Consider the following 24,237-nt stretch of genomic DNA (forward strand, 5'->3'; position numbering starts at 1 on the left):
AATCTACTCCTGAAGCCAAGACTACACTGTGTACACTGTATGTTAGCTAACTTGACAATACATTATTTAAAAAAAAATGCAGCTGGAGAACTTGCTTCATGAGCGCCAGGGGCCCAGGACACAGAGGAGGAGTCCAGATGGCCAGTTTGGCTCAGTCTAAGAGAAATTACAGACAACATGACCTCTCTAAGGAAGGAGCTCAGAAAAGAGATATAAGTCCCGAAAATGGTTCAAAATAAAATATAGAGACAAAAAAGAACAGAACCCAGGAAAAATGTAAGTAAAAGAGAAAAATAAAAAACACCCCTGAAAAACAAAATGGTTGAGAGGAAAATGTATAACTTTGAAATTTAAAAAGAAAAGGGCTGTTTTTGTGTTGTTAGTTTTTGATGAGTAAGTGGGAGGAAGTTAAACACAAAGAGCCCAGCATCCTGGGTTTGCATTGTTCAGCTGGGGTGAGATGGGGGGTGGAGGTTAGGGGTGTGGGAGCATGGAAAGGCCAAAGATCAGGCCAAACCCAGGAGTGGGTGATGGTGGGTGTGAGCTGCCTGGGGGATGGGCAGGGTCACAGACAAGAAGGGAACAGATCTGTCCATCTCGATGGAAAAGTCCAAACAGTCCATGGAGCCCCTGCACATAAGGACCAGTGAGGCCAAGGGACAAATGGGAGAACAGAAATGAACTGTTCTGGTGACGACTGGGTGAATCCCCTGTGCTTGGAGGCCACCGATGTAGATAAGGGGACAGGAATATTTGCATTGTTTCAAAGCCCCTCCCCGCAAAACATTGATTACTTACAGAGGGAAAAAGAGTGACTTCAATGAGTTTCAACAAATTTATACTCACAACCACCCAGTTCTAAGACACATTCGGATTCTAGCATTGGATTTAGAGTTGCTTCCCGCCCTCTAGAAGGGAAGGGTTGTCCTTTCACATATAAAATATTGAAAGAATGTCCAAACAAAATAATTTCCAGGGAGCACAAGAAAGCCAAAGATTTTAATAGGGAATATACAGGGCAAACAGGTCAGATGTGGGTCGGGCGATGGTCCAACCCTGCTTTCCATCTTTTACGTTCAAGGAATTCTTTCTTGGAGGCACTGATGCAGCAGAAGGTGGAATCGGCGGGCCTCTGAGCAGCTGGCCCATTGGGGGTCTTTGTCCTTGTGGACACACTCTGGAACTTGTTGATTTAATCCAGGTTTTATGCTTACTGGTTGGTCTGGAATTGGAAAACCCATCATTGGCCAGACTCCTGAACGATGTAATAGTTATTTATCCTTGGCAGAGCCACTTGAGTGTGGCAAGGAAAGAAGGTACCAGGAGGATCCACACAGGAGGATTCTCTGCTGCTACATTGAAGGCCAAGATCCCCGACCTGTGCAGAGCAGGGAGGGAGTCAGACTTTAATTCCTGACAGCAGGACGTGGGGAGTCCTCACCTAACAGGGACCCCCATCTGTCTCGGAAATGTAATCATTGCCCTTTCCCTGACCAGAGCTCAGAGGGTGTGGGGGTGTCCATGGTGGGGGGGGGGGCTGTGTTTTTCCTGCTCAGACTGACGTATCTTCCCCTGGAGTCCCCCGGACTCCCCACATCACAGTCACAGCAGGACCCAAGCAAGGCAACTTCACAAAGGTCAAAAGCACAAAGTGAAGGTTGTGTAGCAGGGCCCTGAGCAGGGATCGTGCTGACCGGAGTGGGGTCCCTCTTCAGGGGCCGCTCCAGGCCCTTCCTGTCCGCCTTCACTCCCACCCCCAGACCTGGAGGACAGGCCAGCCCCGGTCCCTGCCCAAAAGCCCCTCTGAGGGCACGGCCATGCTGCCCAAGGCGAAGCATTCAGGGGCCTCCCAGCAGCCTTAGCCTGGGCTCCAGCACCTATGCACCCTGATTTCATCCTGCTTGTCGGCTGCCTCTCCCAAATCCCCTCCACCTCAGCAGCAGGCCAGCCAGGACCAAAGGTTTCCCTTTGCCTATTTGATTCTACTTCTGTCCCACCTTGTGTAAATTCTGCCCTCTCTCAAGCTCATCTCATATAACATTTCATATTACCATTCAGCCTGGCTGAATACCTTCTGGCTTCTCGTGGGAGGGGTCTCTCCCAACTCTCAACCCCATCTGGTAGCACATAGGAGGTGCACTATCTCATACACCCTGAACAGTGGACACATGGTCTAGTGGACCATTGGGCCCTTGCTCACATATGTCCCCCTGGGAGTCCACATCAGTATCCAAGAGTCTGATGCCCTCACCCTCTGCCTCATCCCCTCCCCCACAAGCAGTGTCAGGGCCCCCATGCAGGCCGGCTTTGTTCTCTCCTTCTGCCTGCCTTGAGCAAGGTTTGTCATGTGCATTTCACAGGGGGTTTTCTTGAGAGAGAAGACATGCTCCCTTGCACTTCCTGAAATTATCCTTGAACTCACTGTGTTCTGTTCCCAAGTTCCAATCCCTGTGGGGTTGCGGCCCCATCTCTCCACCTACAGGCTTCCACCCGTGCCCTTCAGTCTCCTAAAAGTCCCTCATCCTCCCCTCCTGACTCCACAGAACAACTGGTCTCCAAATAGTCATGAGCAGGACAAAAGCCAGTTGTGAAGCATGAGTCAAGTGCCTGGCCTCATTCGTACACATTGTCCAGCAGGACAAAGCTACAAGGAATTGGTCCTTGAGAAGGGAAGGAAGAAGGAGTGGACTGGAAGGTAGGCCATGGAAGGGGCATCTGGGAGAAAATGCACCTTCACCCTGAACTCCGATGGGGTGAAACTGGGTCAGGGGTGTGCCCTTTGAGGAAAGAGTTAATTCATTGTTCTTTGGATGCTTTTGAGGGGGTAGGCTTCAGGTTGATGGCCCAACCTCTCTACCGTGTTGGGAATGTGAGAAAGCAGGAATGCCAGCTTCCCACTTTTTCTCAGCATTTCCCAAGCACTTGGGAGGGGAGGGCTGGATCCATGGAACAAGTACCAGCCCTTGACAGTGGGCAGAATGACTCCCCCTCAAAGATGTCTTAATCCCCAGACCTCTGAATGTGCTAGATTCCTTGGCGCAAGAGAATTAATGATGCAGATGGATTTAAGATTGCCAACCAGCTGACCCTGAGATGGGGAGGTGATCCTGGGATATCTGGGTGGACCCTATGGAATCGCCAGTGTCTTTATAAGTGGAAGCACACAGGAGAGCCAGTGTCAGAGTAATGAGGGTGAGAAAGACTCAACCACCCCTGCTGGTTGATGGAAGAGACCACGAGCCAGGGGTGCAGCGGCCTCCAGAAGCTGGAAAAGACAAGGAAGCCCTTCTCCCTTAGAGCCTCCAGGAAGAGCCAGCCCTGCCAGCACCTTGAGTTTAGCCCAGTGAGACTCATCCCAGACCTTAATCTCTAGAACTTTAAGATCATAACATCGTTTTGCCTTCAGCCACCAGGGTGGTGGTGATTTGCTCCAGCAGCCACAGGGAGCTAATCCAGAACCCTTCCCTTCTGGCAACTTGAGGCTGAAAGCACCTGCACCTGTTTTGGCTGCTTGGGGGTCGGGAGCCAGGTCAGAAGACCAGAAGCTTCTCTCCTACAGCCCAGCTGAACAACTTAGCTTAGGTTTCTTGTGGGGAAGGGGAGCTCTTTAAGGACTCAGAGGTACAAAGAGGGGGCCCAGTGCAGACCTTGCTGTTTCTCCCCAGCAGAGGAGACATCAGAAGGGCCAATGGGGGCCCCTGTCAGAGTGCCCCAGGGGGGAGCTGTCCCAGGGCAGCAGTGGGAAAGTCTGTGGGTTCAGCTGTGCTCACCTGCTGTGGGGGTTGATCAGAACAATAGGCTGGCTGCTGTTGATGCCCTGGGTAAAAGGAGGAGAGGAAGCTCGACCGGCTGGTGTTCTTGCTACAGGCTTGGGAGAGTCTGTTGGATCAGGGGCTAAACACACAGAGCAAAGCATGGTTGTGAGTGTCACAGGTGGCTCCCATGGTCTCCACACCCCACCCCCAGGGATGCAGAACCTTTCTGTGTTAGTGCCACTGCTCAGCCAAGTTTGCTTTCTCTTGCATCTTTTTGGTTTCTTATCCCAAATATGAATACATATTTCCAGAGGAACACCAGTTTGCCACCGCGTGAGGGATTTTCAGCGGCAGGCATAGTCCTAGGTGAGTTTCGAGACTCCCCTTCATCCATTGGGGAAGACAGAGAAATAGTCCTGACTCCTTTGGGTTGGGACTCAGGGTCCCAGAGCACAGGAAGGGTAGTACCTACCTGGGTCAACATCCACGTATACTTTGTACCCCAGGTCATTGCCAGCTTTCTCAATCCCACACCAGTAGGTGTCTGCATCGTCATACCAGAGATCCTCCAATGTCACGGTGAATATGCGCCAGCTGTGATTGTCCTGGATGGATGCTCGGCCCTTCTTCACCAGTTGCTCTGACCCGGTGCTTTTAACAAGGATTTTGCAGGAATCCCACTCGTACCCACGACACCACCATTTCTTGTAGGATTCCCACCCCTGCCCATATGTACAGTGCACGGTCAGTGTGCCCATTGCCGTGCCTCTCACCGTTCTATGCACGCAGGTGGAGAAGTGGCCTAGAAAACAGAAACCCAACATGCATCTTATCCTTCCTTGAGCCCAGAGCTGATCCGGGTGCCACTGGGGCTTCTGGCCCTGCCCTGAAGACCAGCCAGGAGCCTCTGCCCTCTGTCTAATTGCCACATCCCTCCTGTCCCTTCATCCCCTGCAGGATTTCTTTTCTGTCACCCCTCTTGTGAATCCCCCTTGAGGCTCCTAACTCTCCTAACCAATACAGGACTCTCTGCACGCTCACCATCCTATTGACCACTGTCCCCTGCCCGACCTTAAGCAGCACCTCTCCCAGCAGCACAGAGCGCACACTGCAGCCACAGGTGTATTTCTGAATCCCAGAGCTGGTGAGACAGTGTGGCTCCCTCCCCATCTATGCCCCGATACTGTAAACTCTGCACACCTACAAACCCTCAGCCTCTGAATCGACACATGGCACAGAAGTAAACACACACGCACACACACGCACATACCAAACACACTCACTCGCACAGGTGATTGCTTGTTGTTGTTTTTTTTTACCTATACACCTTGTTCTTCTGTGTCTCTATAATGTAATGCAAGCTGTCCTTCTGCCTAGAATGTGCTTTCTTCTCTGTTTGAAGGAAGCAAACCCTTATATTCATCCCTTAAGGCTCATCTCCAAGAGTGTCTTTTCTATGGTTTGTCTGGTTCTGCAGACAATCTTGTCGCTCCTGGTACAACCAGAGCCCTTTTTCCCTGTCACAGGTATTGTGCTAATGACACTAGATGATGATCTGTCTTTAGATCATCCAGGGAAGAGACCCAGGCAGGCTGGTGTGTGGGGATAAGCAACTCTCCAGAGAGTCTGTCACCCTGGTTTTGCTGCCTGCCTTCCTCCCTGTTGTCTGAGGTCTTCAGAAGAGAGGATTCCGGCTCAAGCTTCAAGTCAAGACCAGATGTGTAAGTTTTTAAATGATCCAGTTGCCTGAACTTCACCTTGACTGAGTGGGTCTCAACTGGGGCTTGAGCATCTGTGCTTCTTCAAAGTTCCTCAGGAACTCATGCATTTAGGTATGTGTGCATATGTGTGTGTGTGTATCTATCATGTGTCTATCCATCCATCCATCCATCCATCCATCCATCTGTCATCTGTCTATCCTTCTCTCTGCCAGGGTTGGGAAACTGTGCCTAGAAAACAAACACTGTACGCATTATTTATTTTATTTCCTTTCCCTAACATTTAACTTTATACCTTTCAAGTAACAAAACTTAAAAAGTTTTATAAATACGTAAGTGTCTGGATATGAAAGGCCCTGCCATCTCTCTCAGGACAGACCCTATCTGTGTCCCATCCTGATCCTGCAGGTACTTAGTAATCCCCTGCCTTACTCACCTTGGACGATGAGAAGGATCACAACCGGGAGCAGCCGCATGTCCTGCCTGCCTGGCTTGTCTCTCTGGTGCTCAGCAAATGCCAGCTGCCTTCCAGAGACTTGAACTGAGCACAGATGCAACCTACCTTCTCTTCTTCTAAATTATTCTTTTTTGTTTTCTCTCATCTACTTCCCCTCAATTTTTTCTTCAGTTACTTCCTTATTTCATTAATTCGGTGCAAAGCAGCGGCGACTGTTCGGAGCTTATGGCTGACGTGATGAGGTGGCCCCACTCCTTGCTCTGGCCCCTCAACTCAGCATCCCCTAGAGTCTGACTCTGATGATCTGCTCTCTGGGAAGGGTCCCTGCCTGTCCCCCCGCCCCCCACTCTAGCACCACCTCCAGTCTGTGCGCACCTACTTCCTGCCCCCCCCCCATCTTCCAGCCCAGTTCTCCACTTTAATGGCTGTTGGAGCCTTGTAGAACTGTCCACCCTGTTAGCAGCTCAGATGTGCTCCAAATGCCATTTCTTGTCATCTTCATCCCTAAAGTCAATCTGTCCCAACACCTGGTCCCTGGGCCCAAGGCTCCCTCTCCACCTGCCTCCACCACTCTAGTCTTCCGTAGACAAAGGCCATGGGGTCTTCTCCCTGCCACCTGCCACCCTCAGAAGGCCTTGCAGGGGTGGGGGGCTTGGAGGTGGAGCAGTCCAGGGCTTTGCCAGAGGAGTAGGAGAGGGCGTGGCGGGCCAGCCCCAGGAGGGAAGGGGAGCAAGAATCCCTGTCCCCCTCAAGGTCCTTCTGGCTGGACTAAGACTCAAACTGACATGAGACACATTAACAAGAGAAAATCAAATCTAATAGCATATGTGCAGGGAGTCCACACAGACGTGTCAGTCAGGCAAAAGAGATACAAATGTCATTCCGAATTAAACAGAAGGGGGTAGGGGTCTGAGATTTCAAAGGGAAGGAACCAGTAAATGTTTGGTGCACAAATGTCAGTCCTGCCAGAGAGATGGGTTACTCAGATCAAATTTAAATGTAAGCTTCTCTGCAGTTGCACACATTAACAGTTCAGCTGCTACGTGTTTCTTCCAACGGAACTGGTCTATTCATCCGGATGATAGGTCAGTTTAGGCAAACTCATTCCAGAAGGCAGTGATGCAGGTGGATTCACAACGTTAGGCCTGTGGTCCAAGTAATCAGGTAAGAAACAAGAGGCTTTTCTATGGAAACAAGAGGAACCCAATGGGTCATGACTGGATCAAATGTTAAGCCAGTTTCCGAGTTGTGAGGGCAGCCAGTGGAGCAGACTTCTGATGTTGGACTCGAAGCATCTCAGATAGAGTGAGGGCAGGCTGTGCAGTCAGACAGGTCCCCTGGGTTTGTAGTTCAAATGTCTCTGGTGATCTCTGCTTGGCCTGCTGAGCGATAGGCACAAAGATTGTGTAGGTTATGAGTTCTTGTGGATTTCTCTAGGTTTAGGTAAGTGGTTTACATTTAGCAGAACCTCAGGAGAAGGGCAGTTTTAGTTCTCAAAGGATTCCAAGTCAGAAAGGTGGGAGAAACCTCAGAATGTTGATTTGGAACGTTGTAGCTGGTGGTGGAAGACACTAGAAGAAATCAGGACCTAATCCATTGTATAATGAATAGTAATAAAATCTAAAATGTACGAAGATGTGTTATTGAAACATATTTTCTCACTATAATCACTTCTTTGACCAAAGATAATGAAATTAACACTAATTTGTTTGCAAAATAAGTCATTTCCCATAAAACTTGGCCTATTTCCTTAAGTACAACAAGAATTGCAGTTGACTCTTTCAACCTGCTTTGCTAGAAGTTTTCATAAAAAGTCTCCAGATGAAGTTTAACAGCCTCTTGAGGTCAGGAGCCAAGCCAATTACTTGCCATCAGACTTTGCCTGTAATACGTATAGATTTGGGTGAATTCCTCTCTTCTCAAGGCTCCCCAAACATCCCGAGGTTCCTGCACCTGTGAGGAAGTGAACTTCTTTACTCACCTGGTAAGGCTGCTGGGAACTCTGGAAGCAAGCTATCAGTCTGGTATTTCCAAGGGGCTTTATTGGCTCCATGAAATCACCCTGAGTTCTTTAAGGCTGTCGGGTCACATCTGAGCACTTCATTCCCAAATATGACCTTCCAGTCCCAGCGTGGTAATATACGCAGTGTTTCCCATTGTGTCCTGTCATAAAGAGAACAGATTCTTATTGAAAAATAAATTCAATAGATTCAAATAGATTGCTAGAAAATATATGAATACTGATTGAGAGTTTCTGAACTCTGGAGGGTTCAGGTAAGGAGAAAAGATAAATACTTGAATTTGTTCACAAAGGTGTATTTTATCAAATCGCTGTAAGTCAGTTAGCTTAAGAGACAAAGTTTCCTTAAATCTGCAAAAACACAACATTTAAAAAAAAGCACTAATGTTTCATACAAAAAGCCATAAAGAGTATAATGATCTTTTGCAAGTCGTTATTAATTTTGGTTCTGTTTGAATCTGGTTTTTCCACTAGTTCTGGAAACCTTTACTTCATTCAGATTTCAGGTCTAGAAGTTATTAGAAACCTGTACTCGCAGGTTTTTCCCTGAATCTCCTTGAAAGTGAAGCACATGCCTCATGTAACGAGGCATCTGAGTGCAAGTATCACTGTCTAAAAAAAGACGTAAAAATGGCCATGCTTAGAGATCTGCGGAGTTCCTGCCAATGCAGCCGGCATGGAAATCTGGATCTTTCTGTGACACACAGCACTTCCAGATAATATCATATGAAGATATAAGATTTCTAGGAGTTTCATATAATTTTATGACACAATTTTAATAACATATCTACCTAAACATAATCTAAGAGGTTTTCATATCACTTATTTGGCAATGAATGCTTCCCATGTAAGTAAATGTACCAAGTAGCCTCATTAGTTCAATTGCTCACAAAATCTCTGAGATGTTCAAGTGTCAAAAATTTGAAAAGGTTTGAATATTTGAATAGAATCATAAATCATTAAGAAACAATGTTTAAATATCTTTTTCACCAACGTGACAATAAAAGATATTCAAGGCAAATATAGAAGGCTACATAGCTATGAGACCAAAATGTAACTCCTTGGATATTCAGGCCCACTGAGTTTTCGTAGGTATCCAAGATTGATAAACACAGGAAATTATTTTGGCATCCAGAATCATGGGTTTTTAGACAGATAAGATCAAGTTTTGCTTACAATTTTTTATGGAGAGCAGACCATTAGTTCAAGCCAACTCTGTACTTTTTATAGAGAAAACAAAACCTTTACAAAAGTGCACTTTTGATGTTAAAACTCATTTACTTCTTTAAATTTATCATAATCTTAGCCAGTATTGTCCACACATAGAATTTTTTTCCCAAAGATTCTTTCTTTATAAACTTCCCAGAACTTTCTTTTTAATACTCAGATTTTGTTTTAAATGTTTCGTCTTGAAATAAATGGTTTCACTTCAGGACAAGAAAATTTCTGTTCCCTCAACAAATATGTCTTTTTATTCTTCATACCTTCTCTTCACAAAAACATATGTTTTATTGTCTTCATATACAGAGTTGTTTCCCTTATTAATAGTCTTAATTGCATTTATTAGAATATTTAATGCTTAGAAACCTTAATTTCCAGTAAAAACTAACTAGTAAGCAGTTCTGAACTCTGTTACACCAAAACTCTTTAGATTTGCACATTAATGAATATATTTTGGAATTTTTAAAAACATGTGCTTTTTCATAATACAATCTTTCTGTAAAGCATGAAATCTGTTTATTAAAGACCGAAATATATCTTTAGACAAAAGCAGATAAATCTCTGCTCATTAGTTTATCGTAGTTAGGTCAGTTTAATATACTTGTTTTATTTTATTTTATTTTTTTAAAATTTTTTTTCAACGTTTTTTATTTATTTTTGGGACAGAGAGAGACAGAGCATGAACGGGGGAGGGGCAGAGAGAGAGGGAGACACAGAATCGGAAACAGGCTCCAGGCTTCGAGCCATCAGCCCAGAGCCTGACGCGGGGCTCGAACTCACGGACCGCGAGATCGTGACCTGGCTGAAGTCGGACGCTTAACCGACTGCGCCACCCAGGCGCCCCTTAATATACTTGTTTTAAACAATTATACTCAGACTGACCTTAAAACTTCATGAGGCATTAGGTAAAAATTAATAATTATTCTAAGGTTTCTTTTTCTCCTGGTCAAGTGCAACAGAGATACCATGACCTTATTTGGTTTTTAGTAAATGCAAGCAGGATAAAAGTTTTCTATTTAAAGATGGTAACTCTTCAGCCATACCCCTTATAAGTAAACCAGCAACCTGAAATTCGCTTTACTACCGAATATGTTCCCAGATCGTGTGAACCTGAAACACGTTTGGGTGAGTTTTTACCTTTCCGAGTTTTAGAATGCCCAGTCCTTATGAGTACTTGCCTTCAAACTAACTCAATAGAGCTCTTTTGCAAATTAGTTTTAGCAGTACTGCCCAGAGGTAGGGAAAATATCTCACATGTACAACACGGACACACACACACACACACACACACACACACTACACAGACAAGACACAAACAAAATCTTAATTTTGTTTGTACTACCATTTGTGGAGAGGACATGACAGGCCCAATTTTTAAATACTTCCCTCTATTGTTTTGTTTATTTATTTGTTTTAACAAAAAGCTTTCCCCTAGAGTTTACATGTTGTAAAAAGGCCCTTAGGTCTTAGTGAAGATGGGGGTAGAGAATTTATATTACAAAAGCACAGAGGAAGGGTCTCACTTTTCTCCAGGGAGGATCCTTGGAGCCTCTCTGCCTGTCATCAGGGGGGCTGGAGTCTGGGCACATGAGTCCTGCAAGCAGTTTGTATTTTAAAAGGGCCACTTTCTCTCTTTATTTTTTCTTGTTCTTCATTCTCAGGAGATTGTGGGTTGTGTTTACATTTCAAAGACATGGTAAGATTTACAATTTCAAGGGATAGAAAGAATATAAAAATAGTTTTTTCCTAGGATTTCGGGGTAATTGCTATTTAAATTTTACCTCTGTTTTCTTTTTAAAGAACAGAACATTTTTCTTCCAATATTGTAATCTTTCCTAATATTCACCAACATTATGAGAGGAATAAGCAAGATTTGGAGATCCGTAGAATTAGGTGGACTTTCACTCATTTTTGGAGTTGTAGTTCTGGTTTTGTAGAGATTTGGGTTTTTTTTTTAATGTTTATTTATTATTTATTTATTTTTTAGGAAAGACACAGAGACAGAGAGAGAGAGACAGAGAGAGAGAGAGAGAGAGAGAGAGAGAGAGAGAGACAGAGAGCATGAGCAGGGGAGGGGTAGACAGAGAGGGAGACACAAAATCTGAAGCAGGCTCCAGGCTCTGAGCTGTCATCACAGAGCCCGATGCAAGGCTCGACCCCATGAACTGCAAGATCATGACCTGAGCCGAAGTTGGAGGCTTAACTGACTGAACCACCCAGACGCCCCTGGTTTTGTAGAGTTCTGTAAAATAAGGACCGTTATTCCTAATTCCTCAAGACCTGGATTATGGCCTGAATATCAAGTGACTGCCCCTTCTTTTCAACTAATTTTGTTTCTTTATAACAAGGAGAATTTTAACTAAAATGGAAACCAATAGTTATATGCCTTTGTAATGTTTGTCTAAAGCATCTTAACAAAAACCTTTTTTCTAAATACAAAATATAAGTTGGGCTTTCTATAAGCCCCTAAACATTGGCCTTCAACTGACCATTTGTAGGAGAGCTTAGGAGAAATTTTGGTCTTTTGTTTCCTCTGTAAAGAGAAGGTTGCATGTGTAGTCAAATAATCTTTGTAAATCCTCTCTAAATTTGGTAGGAGCTTCTGAAAGTAGAGGTAAGAGCCTTTTTAATTTAAAAGCTCTGCTGCTGTCCAGGGGACATGACTTTTTTGTGGTGGTGAGGGGTCTAGGATACACCTGCAAACACATTCTATAAGAATCCCTCAGTCTGGCAGAGCCTGGTTACAGAGCCCTGGAAGTCGGGAGCAAATTGAGCCTTACTGCCAGTGTCAAGTGCTTTTGTTAAATTCACTTTATGGGTTTTAGCATTTGTAGGAGCAACCTGGATACTTTGAGCCTAGAAATCAGGCCAGAATGATCTCTGTAGCAAAGATCAGGATTCTGATCTTTAGCAAAAGAGAAGTTAAGACAGGCACATGGGGGCACCTGGGTGACTCAGTCAGTTAAGAGTCCGACTCTTGATTTTGGTTCAGGTCATGATCTCACAGTTCATGGGTTCGAGCTCCACATCGGGCTCTGCGCTGACAATGCAGAGCCTGTTTGGGATTCTTTCTCTTCCTCTCTCTCTGCCCGTCCCTTGCTCACATGCTCTTTCTCTCTCAAAATAAATAAATAAGCTTAAAAAAAAAAAAGACAGGCCCATGAAATCAGAATTTAAGAAGACAAAACAAAACCAAGGAACAAAGATAAAAAGAAACAAACCAGAAAACAGACTCTTAACTACAGAGAACAAATGGATGTTTCCCAGAGGGGAGGGAGTTGGGTTTGGTGAAATAGTGAAAAAGACTATTTAGAGTCCACTTATTGTGATGAGCATTCAGTAATGTATAGAACTAAAAAAAAACCCAACTATAATGGCAGTGAAAAAAAATCAATGAAATTCAAACAAAGGGGAATTTACACTGGACATGGACACTTGTTTTTGTCTAAAGTTGAACTTCTTCAGTCTTGTCAAGGGAGTCGTGAAGGCTAACCATGATACTAATAAGATAATTGAGAGCTCTATATGAAATATATATTTAAAAATGTACCCAGTTTAAAGGATACATCCTCTGGCCATTGGTGGTTATCACCTCCTAATAGCAACTCAAAGCAACAGCCTTTTTGTGGCTTGACTCAAGTCAGAAGAGGTGACCAGAGAGGGCAGAGGTGATGCAGCCTCCCATGACCCCAAAATTTACTCCTAACATTGGACTAAGAAAGCAAAGGCCTTCAGTGCACAGGCGATAAAGATGGTTTAGTGTAACTGATGTCTCCAATCTCCCACGAAAATATGATACATGTCCAGGGTCAGACCCACTAATGAGTAACATCACATAGGGTTCTTCTGGAATGGGACTTTCCAGCACTGACAAACAATGAGGGTTGAGATACAAAGGTGTCCGTGGTCTGGAACCTCTCAAAACAAACACCCCTGAGAGCTGGCACAATCAGACAGAGAGAAAGAAATTTGGATTCCCAGTTTATTTGATGGCTACCATTTGACCCCAGTAAGTGCACGCTCTGGAAGGTGGAGACCGCAGAGGAAATTCTCACTGGTCATACAGCCAAACACTTTAGACATAAAACAACATAAAAGGAAAAATCGAACAGCTTTATTGAAGCCTTGGTTGTTTGGGAGCCACAATAACACCTAGGAGGGATGTGTCATGGGGTTGGGGACTGTGTGTTGTTTACAGTGTACCTGCTCGCATGGAGGTTTCTTGAGGCTGGTGGGTGACCTAGTGTCAGTCTACCCCATTCCATGACCAGCTCATCCTATCATGGGAATCCTCTTCAGGTGACAAGAGCTCAAACAGCTTTTAAGTGCTCGACTTGTGTCCACCAATTTTGCAGCTCTGCCTTCCAAGATGTCCCTTAGCAACAGATGACAAACATCAGAAATCATATAGACAGAGGAAAACAAAGAGCATTTCTGGGATGAAATGGATCAGTAATGAAAGGACACTCAGCTAAATTGAACTGGTTGAACCACAAAGCCACTAAGCCCAAGGAACTAGGTCCACGAATATTGTCTCCTGCTCATCAAAATTGAGAGAGATAGGGACTCTCATCATGCTATTTCCTTGGCCTCAGCAAATAGTCATTCCAAGAGCCTGGCATGGTAAGAAATCTTACCTTCTGCTGGCTATATGTCATATGTCCTGGGGGCATCTCAGCTGTGGCAGAGTCTCAGTGAGCAGTATCCAGCTAGTCCTGCTGACTACACCAACTGTTGGGGAGCAAGAATGTCCCATCCCCTTCTCAGGGAGAAAGAGTTCCTGGGTCCTTCAAGGTCCTTCTAGCTGGGCTAAGAATCAAATTCATATGAGATAGATTAACAGGAGAAATTAAAATTTAATAGTATGTATGTGGAGAACTCACACTGACATGGCAGTCAGGCATAAAGGGTAAAAATGTCAATTTGAATTAAGGAAAAGGGGGTAGTGGTCTGGGAACTCAAAGGGGAAAAAAAGCAACTCACAGGAAGATGAAAACCAGTAAATGTGTGTAAACAAATGTTTGCCCTGCCATGCAGTTGGGTTACTCAGATAACATTTATCCCTCGTAATAACCCTTATCTGCAAAGACCCTCCAGTTGAGATTCTTGTATGTAATTAAGGGAGGGTCAAAGGTTTCTCTGGAGCCCACAGGGTCTCAACTGCCTTTAATTCAGAATAATCTTCCTGTCAAATGGCCCATCTTGGAGCGTCCTGCCCACAGCCCCTATACCTCTGTGTTGGCGTGTGAAAGCTGAGACTTCTCCTGGATTGGGGCTCCAATGAACCCTTGGGCTTCTGCCCACAGCCCAGAAACTATGAAGGGATGATAGAAGGAATATTGGCCTCCCCTCAAACTTTTCCCCCCTCCCTTTCTTTCTCAGGTTTGATTGAGGTGTAATTGGGATAAAATAAACCAATACGCTTAAAGTGCACAGTTTCACACATTTTTCTTGTTGGTTTTACTACTTCTTAAATCTTACATATGGTACAACTTTGTGGTGGTGTTCAGTTCTACGTGTTTAACACACGGATAATTTCACGGAACCACCACCACAAACATGCAAAGCAATGCTATCACCTCGCGGGAAAGGTCTTTCACTCTGACTCCTGTTTCTTTCTTTGCAGGCAGTCCAGCTGGTGAGGTTAGAACTTCAAGTGCTGATGTGGTTTTTGTGGACTGTGGTTCCCACATGCACTGGTCCAGCTTTCTGGAGCCTTGCAGGTGCTCCTCTGATGTGCCCCCATGGGCACCATCCAATGGCCAGTCCATGACTGGTGAAGGTCGTCACCAAATTCTCAAAGTTGGGGTATTCTCTCCAGGGTCTGAACAGGAGCGCACACTGGGGTGCGATCCTGAGAGACCAAGGGTCTCTTTCTTCATCTGCTTTCTCTTCTCCATCCCCCCACCCCCGGCCCCCACCATTCCCTCCCAGCTTTCAGAACCTCCACCTTCTTCTTTCCTGGTCCTTTGGCTAGGAAGTTTGGAGAGCTGAGGCTTTTCTCTCCCCAGTCTGCTGTGTACTTCCTATGATTGGGTTTGCATCCAGGCCAAGCAGCAGAAGAACCAACAGAGAGAAGATGCACTGGTATCCCCCCCTCCCCGCTCTTGGAGTCCAAGGTCTTTTGGGCAGCAAGGAACTTCCTCCTTCAGAGTTCTAGCAGTCGACCCCCCACTGGCTGCAGGTGGAATTGCAGCTTCTGTCCTGAGGCTTGCTGGGGACCTGGTGGAGGGAAAAACACAAACACTGAGGAAACTCTGGGAATATAAGCCCCATCTTCCATTAATGCTTCGTTTTACTCCTCCTCCGGAGCTCTTAAGATCCCTGCTGAGCCTGAACTTTCAGGATGTGGGATATAGGGTTCATCCTCAGACAGGAGAATATAGAAGGATATAGAAGGAAACATAATCAGGAAACTTACAGCTGGATTGGTCCAAACTTGGTCTGGTTTCCTTCTCCAATTATTTGCTAAAGTTCATTTTACAGGAAGCTCAGATAGTCACTCCACGTATTCTGTTTGGGTTCCTAGTTGTAGTCATGAGGAGAAGTCTGTGGAGTGTGTTGACTTCATCTTACCCAAAATGGACCCTGCAGCATAGATTTGCAAGGGCAAGAACTTGGAAAGCAATCAACAGCTAACAATACAGGAAGAGTTAATTATGCTACAGGCACACAATGGAACATTAAGGCAGCTATTGAAAGGATTAAGTAAACACATGTATAACGATTTCAAAAAGGTTCACGGTAAAATTTAAAACCTTTTTATTACAGTATAATATACACACAGAGGGTGCACACATCCGAAGTGCACAGCTCAATGTATTTGCACAAATAAACACACTCGTGCAACCAGCACCTAAATAAAGAAATAAAGATTTCCATTCTCCAAAGGGCTCTTCCACTTCACAAAACATTTGGGGAAACTAAGGCAGCTAGAGACAATGCTGGAGGCCACCTTCAAACATCTTTACTCTGGAATTTGGAAGATGCTTCTGCCTGCATGTGGGAAAGCATAGCCTGTAGGTCAAGGAAGGGATGGAAGGGTAATGAATTAGGCACAATACAACACACCTAATTCACATGGTGTTTTGCACACACATACTCAGAGCCCCAGTCAGCTATGTTTTGGGTCAATCTCAATTACAATCAGATAACCAACAACGATCAGACATTTGAGGCAGGCATGTTACATGAAAGAGAAGGATCAAAGCAGACCAGACCAAACCAAACATGACCACAGTGAGGAGAGTTTCGAAAACCTTAGCAAGCAGAAACAAAAAAGTAGCTTTTGACAGAAAAATATAATTCCCAAAGTAAATATTTCATCCAATGGTTGGAAGAGAAGATAAAGCACTAAAGAAAACAAAACCTTTCCAAGAAATAGGACAAAAATGTGGGAAACATAAAAGAAAAAAGGAGACAAAAGAATTGATTCAGAGAGGAGAGGGAAAGGGAGCAGGGAACAGTCAGAGAAGGGGACACCTGAAGGAAGAGGGGATGCCTTTGTGAAAGTCACTTAGGAATCATTAGCATAAGCAGTTTTGAGGCTGGGAAGAGGCCGACAGCCCACAGTCAGGGGAAATCTGCCAAGGGTGACAGAAGAAGCGTCTAGGGCACGATAAGGGTGGTGGGAACAGGTGATTTCTCCTACCTTATAATCTCCCCATGGCACTTCTGCCTCAGAGGAACTCAGGACTTCAGGGGTACCCCAAGAGGAAGGGGCAGCAGGTCAGGGTCTGGGCTGGACAGGACCCAGGGCAGGAGAGGTGGTCTGGGATGCACCGAGGTGGGCTGTCCGGAAGGAGGTTCAGGATGGAGCTGTATGTCCAGAGAGGCTGGGTGTGAGCCCTGAGGATTGATTCTTCCCCACGTGCAAACCCAACGTGTGCGCATCCCTCCCTTGGACCCGACCCTGAGGTTCTGGTGTCCCTTCCCTGCTGCACTGGGTCACCTGTTTTGCTGGCAGCTGGCTCCCCAGGCCCTCACGCACAATTGCAATAGCACCCTGGACAGTGGGATGCTTTGCTTCTGCAAATCACGGAAGACATGATGACGTCAGCCATATGCTCCCAAAGAAGGCACTGATTTTCTTCTAATTAATGGAATTAGGAAGTAACTGAAGAAAAAAATAAGGGAAGTAGATGAGAGAAACTAAAAAAAAAAAAAAAAAAAAAAGATTTAGAGAAAGCAGGCACTTTGCTTCTGAGCTCAGTTCAGTCCCCGGCGGGCAGCTAGCATTAGCTGAGCACCAGGGAGACATCCAAGGCAGGAGGACATGTGGCTGCTCCCGGTTCTGTTCCTTCCCATCGTCCAAGGTGAGTGGCATGGGCCCTTCAGGACTGAGCACCTGCAGGATTGGGGCAGAACACAGACAGGATCTGTCCCACAGGGAAATCGTAGGACCTTTCATTCATCCAGACACTTAACTCTCTAAAAACCTTTTCGGAAAAAACAAACAAACAAAAAGAGCTTTTTTAGGGCACATGGGTGGCTCAGCTGGTTAAGCACCAGACTCTTGATTTCAGCTCATGTCATGATCTCTTGGTTTGTGAGTTTGAGCCTTGCATCAGACTCTGCACTTAACGTGCTCAGCCTGCTTGGGATTCTCCTTCTCCTGCTCTCTCTGCCCCACCCCTGCTTGCACACTAGCTGTCACACTCTCTCTCTCAAAATAAATCAATAAACTTTTAAAAATTACAAGAAAAAAACTTAAAAATATTTTTTTGTTACCTGACAGGTACTAAGTTAGGTGTTGCAGAAAGAAAATAAAAATAAATAACATAAATGATGTCTGTTTTCTAGGGCACTATTTGTCCTCCCTGGCAGATAAGTTGATAGACAGATGACAGATGGATGGATGGATGGATGGCTAGATAGATGATAGTTAAATGCATGAATTCCTGAAGAATTTTTAAGGAGCTCAACCTCCAGCTGAGACCCACTCAGTCAAGGTGGGGTTCAGACATCTGAATCACTTAAAAACCTGCACAACTGGTGTTGACTTGTCCCTCGAGCAGGGAACATCTCTTCCGAATTGCTCAGAGTACAGGTAGAAAGACAGGCAGTGAAACCTGGGTGTGACAGGCTCTCTGGAGAGTTGTTCACCCCCACAGAATAGCCTGAGTCTCTGCTCTGCATGAACCAAAGACCAGACAGTTGTCCAGAGTGGTTAGGGTAACAACTGAGACATCAGAGAGGGAAGGCCAGAGATTAGAAGGTGTGTATTTTGGGGATGGATTTCATATCTTGAAGACAGCTAGTGCTTGATGCTCCCAGAGGATAGGAGCTACTACAGGACCATTTGGCTGACCCAGCTCTGCTCCCTGTCATTGAACAGAACCACAGGGTTTGGGACTGGATGCAGATAGTGTTTCTTCCAGGAAGGAGGTTATCAGAGGAAATAAAATGACTTAATTTATTCATCCATTGACTTCGTCATCATATGTGTGGAAGAGAAAAACTCTGATAGGGAGATTTCCAGGCAGACAATTTTGGGAAAACTTGCATATTATTATGTTCTTAATGTGGAAGTTCATGCGGGGATAAAAGGGTTACAAATGTGTATTAGTCATAATTGCAACATACCACAGACTGAGTGACTTAAGCTATAGAAATTTATTTTCTCGCATTCTGAAGGCTGGGGGGTCAAAGATCAAGGTGCAGGCTGATTCAGTTTGTGATGAAAGCTCTCTTTCTGGTTTTCAGCAGTCACCTTCTCACGGTCATCTCCTCTCTGTTCACAAGCAAGGGGGGAGGGAGAGAGGGAGAGACAGAGACAGAGACAGAGAATAAGGAAGAGAGAGAAACTCTCTGATGTCTTTACTTGTAAGAGCACTAATCCTATCCTGAGGTCTCCATCACGATCTCCTCTAACCCTAATGTCTTGCCAAAGGCCCCATCTTCAAACACCATCACATGGAAGGTTAAGACTCCAACATATGAATTCTGGGGCAATGCAAACATTCAGTCCTCCACAACATAGAGACAGAATTGATCAAGCGGCAAACAGGGATAGCTCATCTGTTGTCATTTTGACATCACCACCACCCATTTTAAAATTTAAAAAAATTTGATGTTTATTCATTTGTGTGAGAGAGAGAGAGAGAGAGAGAGAGACAGAGTGTGAGTGGGGGAGAGACAGAGAAAGAGGGAGGCACAGACTCTGAAGCAGTCTCCAGACTCTGAGCTATCAGCTCAGAGCCTGATGTGGGGCTCGAACTCACAAACCCTGAGATCGTGACCTGAGCTGAAGTCAGACACGTAACCGATTGAGCCACGGAGGTGCCCTACCACCATCCCTCTAACTCGTCTTCTGCTTCACAGAGCAAAATCTGGGAATCACATTTCCCTTAATCACCTTCCTTCTATGGATTGGAGTTTGTCAATGGAAGTACTTGTCAGAGGTTTGGAAGGTGGGAGAGCAGCCTTACACTCTGGAGGCAGCTGAAGGGCCCATGGGTGGGTTAGAGATTTGGAGTGACTTCTTGTCAGGTTCTTGGGAACCCTTACTCTGTTGGTGAAGACTGAGATGATTGGTGGGAGTTTCTCAGAGAATTTTTAGGATCTCAGCAGCTTCTTGTGGACTCTTGAGCAAACTCATTCTGGAGATTTTGGCTGTGAACACAGGGTTAGCTTCCTTTCACTTGAATCAGTGGAAAGACTAGGACATAACTGCTCACAGCAACATTATTCACTTGGCCAAAATGCAGAAAAATCCTGTATGTCATCAACTGATGAATGAGAAACTGTATGTGACTTATCCCTAACAAAGACTGAGTGCCCATATACACTACCACGGGGATGAACCTGAACAATTATTATGTTAAGTGACTGAAGCCAGAAAAAATGGCCATTGATTGTATGATTCAGTTCATATGAAATATCCAGAAGGGAGAAGTCATTAGTGGTTACCAAAGGCTTCAGGCAAAAGGGAAATGAGGAGAGATTGGATGTAGGGTTTCTTTCTAAGGTGACGAAAATATTCTGGAATTAGAGGTGATGGTTGCACAGCTTTGTGAATACCCTAAAAACCACTGAAGTACAGACTTTAAAATTTATGACATGTGAATTATACCTCAATTTTTAAATTGGACAAAAATAAATCCTTAGTCTTAAACAGTATTTCTTCATTTTAGAAAGGAAGAAAATGATCACTGTCTTAACTTAGCTAATTGGAAAAAGAGCACAGTGGCAATTTTGAGGAAATAAGAGGAATAAAATTATACATATGAAAACTTAATAATAGGAAATAAAAACAGTAACATCTACAAACTAATCTCAAAACTGCTTTAGTGATGCAAAAAATAAGGAGGGGAAGAAAAACAGGAAGGACATCTTGTGGCATGTGTAATCAACAAAATCAAAGAACGTGTGTAGTCAGAACATGTAATTATAACAGATATGAACGCTTTAATTATTAAAGGTACATTCTAGGGGTGCCTGGGTGGCTTGGTCGGTTAAGCGTCCGACTTTGGCTCAGGTCATGATCTCACGGTCTGTGAGTTTGAGCCCTGCGTTGGGCTCTGTGCTGACCACTCAGAGCCTGGAGCCTGTTTCAGATTCTGTGTCTCCCTCTCTCTCTGCCCCTCCTCTGTTCATGCTCTGTCTCTCTCTGTCTCAAAAATAAATAAACGTTTAAAAAAATTAAAAAAAAAAGGTACATTCTAATTGCAGGACTTTATGCTAATACATATTCCGTGAAATAGGTAACTTCCTGGAAAAAAACTAACCAAAACAATAGAACAGATTCAAGAACCATGGAAGAATTTGAATCTTCAACATTCATGGGGAAACAATTTCCAAGTTCGAAAAATTTGTCCCAATAATGAATTTGTCACGTAGTTTTGTAGATAATTTCTTAACACTTAAAGACACAGAAATTCCTTTGTTCTATTTATGTGCTGATGGCCAGTGTTTTAACATAGGGATGTCCCCACAAAATCCAGATTCCTGGTTACTCTCGAAAAATGAAAAGATCTGAAACCACAGAGCCAACATCTTGCATGAGAGCAGTGGGCCAAAGTGTACTGGGGTCTTGCCTTTCCTTGGGTCATTTGCTCTCCAGATGACATTGGCCTCGGGGAGGGGGAGGAGTGGGTTATAGGATGTTGCCATTGCTCAGTATGGGTGTTTTTGATTCTTTGAGATCTGTAGTTGCGCTCTTAGGTGATTTCTGGGGTGGATTTGACCCACTGGAGTTTTCAAGGACAAAGTTCTGTCTTGTGGAAGGTCTATTCCTTCTTTGACTGTTATTCAACTCATCAGGTACTTGGGTTTATTGGAATCATTTGTGATACAGGAGGCTGTGGCTCTTCCTCAGGCAATGGGGTGTGGTGGTGACAGGCACGTGGACTTGTGTTTTTCAGGCTCATATCCCCTCATGGCAGTGTCAAATGCAGTGAGTGGCCCCGTGCGGGGCTCGCTGACCGTGCAGTGTCGCTATGAACCCGGGTGGGAGACCTACAAGAAGTGGTGGTGTCGAGGAGCTAATTGGGAGAACTGCCGTATCCTTGTGAAAACCAATGGATCAGGGGAGAAAGCAAAGGGTAACCAAGTGTCCATCCAGGACAATCAGAAAATGCACATGTTCACCGTGACCATGGAGGAGCTCAGGTGGAACGATGCAGACACCTATTGGTGTGGGATTGAGAGATATGGAACTGACCTTGGGGTCAAAGTCAAAGTGACCATTGACCCAGGTAAGAGTATGTGTAAGTGTGGCTGTGTGTCTTTAGAGCCTGCTCTGTCCTGGGCCCTGAGGTTCCTCTCCAGTGACTTCAGTGTCACTCAGAGTGAACTGTCACACAGGGTGGTTGAGTCCTGAGTTCTCCTAGAACCCGAATGACCCCTTAGATGCTCTCACGGATCCCAACACCCTCCTCCAGGACTGGATCAAGCCTTTTTGGGCATGTGTTTCTCTGCACAGCTCAGTGTCTGAGTCTATTGCCCACAGAGATCAAGGTGATGGTCCCAGTTTCAGCCCATAGGCCAAAGGGACCTCCTTCCATGGGACCCAGAGACCCCAATTCCTGCCAATGCTTTCCTGGGCTTCTGGTGCCCTGTGTTCCTGCTCTTTCTAGAGTTTGGGGCTGGGACTTCATAGCGGCTATTCCCCCGCTCTGTTCTGTAGCCAATGTCAGAGGGAAAGGGCTCCCAGCATAGTTGTGGTGGTGTAGTTGATTTCTGAGGTCCAGAATGGCCTCCATAGTCAAAGCACTGTTTAAATCTATCAAATACGTTTTGTCCATATCTATGAGATGATCATATGATTTGTCTCCTTTAGTCTGTTAATGTGGCATATTATACTTATTAATATTCTCATGTTCACACAATTTTGCATTCTTGGGATAAACCCCACTTGGTGATGCTTATTTTGCTTTTATATCCCTGAATTAGGTTTTCTGATTTTTGCTTGCAGACTTTTGCATTTTTTCATGACTGGTTTTGCCTATAATATTTCTTATTGCACTGCATTTGTCAGGTTCTGGCATCAAGATTATGTTAATCTAATTAAATGGATATGAGATTGCATCCTCTTTCCTATGTTCTGGAATTTTCTGTGTAAGATAGACATTATTTCTTTAAATGTTTAGCAGATACGTCCATTGAAGCTCTAAGTGTCTGGAGTTTCCTTTTGGAGAGGTGTTTTATTACTTTTTTTAAGTAAGCTCTACACCAAATGTGGGACTTGAATTCCCGATGCTGAGATCAAGGGTAGCACATTCTACACACTGAGCCAGCCAGGAACCCATGGGGAGGTTTTAAATGATGGATATGACTCATTCAAATAATTGTAAGATGATTCAGGTTTTCTATTTCTCTTTGTGCCTGTTTTAGTATAATACATTTTCTGTAGAGTATTTTTTAATTAACTTGTTTTATTTTTTATTTTTTTAAAATTTACATCCAAATTAGTTAGTATATAGTGCAACAACGATTTCAGGAGTAGATTCCTTAGTGCCCCTTATCCATTTAGCCCATCCCCATCCCACAACCCCTCCCATAACCCTGTTTGTTCTCCCTATTTATGAGTCTCTTCTGTTTTGTCCCCCTCCCTGTTTTTATATTATTTTTGTTTCCCTTCCCTTATGTTCATCTGTTTTGTCTCTTAAAGTCCTCATATGAGTGAAGTCATATTATTTTTTCTTTCTCTGACTGACTAATTTCACTTAGCATAATACCGTCCAGTTCCATTCCACCAGAAGTTTCAAATTTATTGGCATAAACTTGGTTAGATGTCCCTTTATTATCCTGTTCCCTTAGTATCTTACCTTATTATAATATGCACAGAATATTATGTGATATACCTTTTTTCATTTCTGGTATCAGTTATTCAGACCTCTCCTATCATCACTAATATCTTGCTAGGGTGGTTTTTTTTTTAAATAACTGTTGCCTTTTTTGTCTTCTTTATTTTATATTTTCTTTCTACTTCATTAATTTTTTTTCTTCATATCTTTCCTTCCTTCTCCTTTCCTCTGCAAGTGACCATGCAGTGTCACTACAGCCCAGAGTGGGAGACCTACGTGAGGTCCTGGTGTCCAGATGCTGATCTGAGTAGCTGCACCATCCTTGTTCAAACCGCTGGATCAGAGCTGAAGAAGAACCGTGTGTCCATCAATCAGAAAATGCACACATTCTCCATGACCATATGGAGAGAGTAAAACAATTTTTGAAAAAAATTACCTGTTGTGTTTCTGAGTTGCTCCCAGGCGTTTTACAGAATGGCATCCCTGTTCACACGCGAAATCTGGAAATTCAGAGAAGGACCCAAGCTTAGAATTCTTCCATAAGTTCTTTCTTTGCTTTTTCTGGGGCACCTTTTAAATTAACCACTTGGATTTGATTCTGTGAAAAATCAGTGACCTCTTCCCCGACCCCCTTGTAAGTCACAGGGGCTCTCAGTCTCCTGCTTGTTCGTGGTCCAGGATGGGGGACTGCCCTTCCTCAGGCTCTCCCCTGGATCTGTAAACAATAAATGTTGTGACTCTGCTTCCATCGTGTGGGTGTATTGAAACTGCGCCTTTCATTAAAACGTTCCTGTCCCTGGGTGGTTCATGTCCCTAA

At 44.5% G+C, this 24,237-nt stretch overlaps 2 protein-coding genes across 4 annotated transcripts; one reads left to right on the forward strand and one right to left on the reverse strand.

Moving 5' to 3' along the window:
* Window positions 1-982: 982 nt before the first annotated feature.
* On the reverse strand, window positions 983-6,244 carry LOC131498136 (CMRF35-like molecule 1). Of its 3 annotated transcripts, none has more exons than XM_058705046.1 (4): window positions 5,910-6,244; window positions 4,228-4,557; window positions 3,771-3,894; window positions 983-1,222 (listed from the first exon to the last, which is right to left on the reverse strand). In XM_058705046.1, the coding sequence occupies exons 1-4, from the start codon at window positions 5,947-5,949 to the stop codon at window positions 1,000-1,002; spliced, it is 717 nt and encodes a 238-aa protein (XP_058561029.1). In that variant the 5' UTR covers window positions 5,950-6,244; the 3' UTR covers window positions 983-999. The 3 variants fall into 3 exon arrangements, with proteins under 3 accessions (XP_058561029.1, XP_058561031.1, XP_058561030.1); XM_058705048.1 differs by having other exon boundaries at window positions 983-1,378; window positions 5,910-6,241; XM_058705047.1 differs by lacking the exon at window positions 5,910-6,244 and adding an exon at window positions 4,797-5,017.
* An 11,113-nt stretch (window positions 6,245-17,357) lies between these two features.
* LOC131498144 (CMRF35-like molecule 5) lies at window positions 17,358-24,163 on the forward strand. Its single transcript, XM_058705068.1, has 3 exons — window positions 17,358-17,486; window positions 21,537-21,869; window positions 23,656-24,163. The coding sequence occupies exons 1-3, from the start codon at window positions 17,447-17,449 to the stop codon at window positions 23,832-23,834; spliced, it is 552 nt and encodes a 183-aa protein (XP_058561051.1). The 5' UTR covers window positions 17,358-17,446; the 3' UTR covers window positions 23,835-24,163.
* Window positions 24,164-24,237: the final 74 nt, after the last annotated feature.

This window comes from Neofelis nebulosa, chromosome 16 (genome assembly GCF_028018385.1).
Source record: "Neofelis nebulosa isolate mNeoNeb1 chromosome 16, mNeoNeb1.pri, whole genome shotgun sequence".
In the NCBI taxonomy this organism is placed as follows: Eukaryota; Metazoa; Chordata; class Mammalia; order Carnivora; family Felidae; genus Neofelis; species Neofelis nebulosa.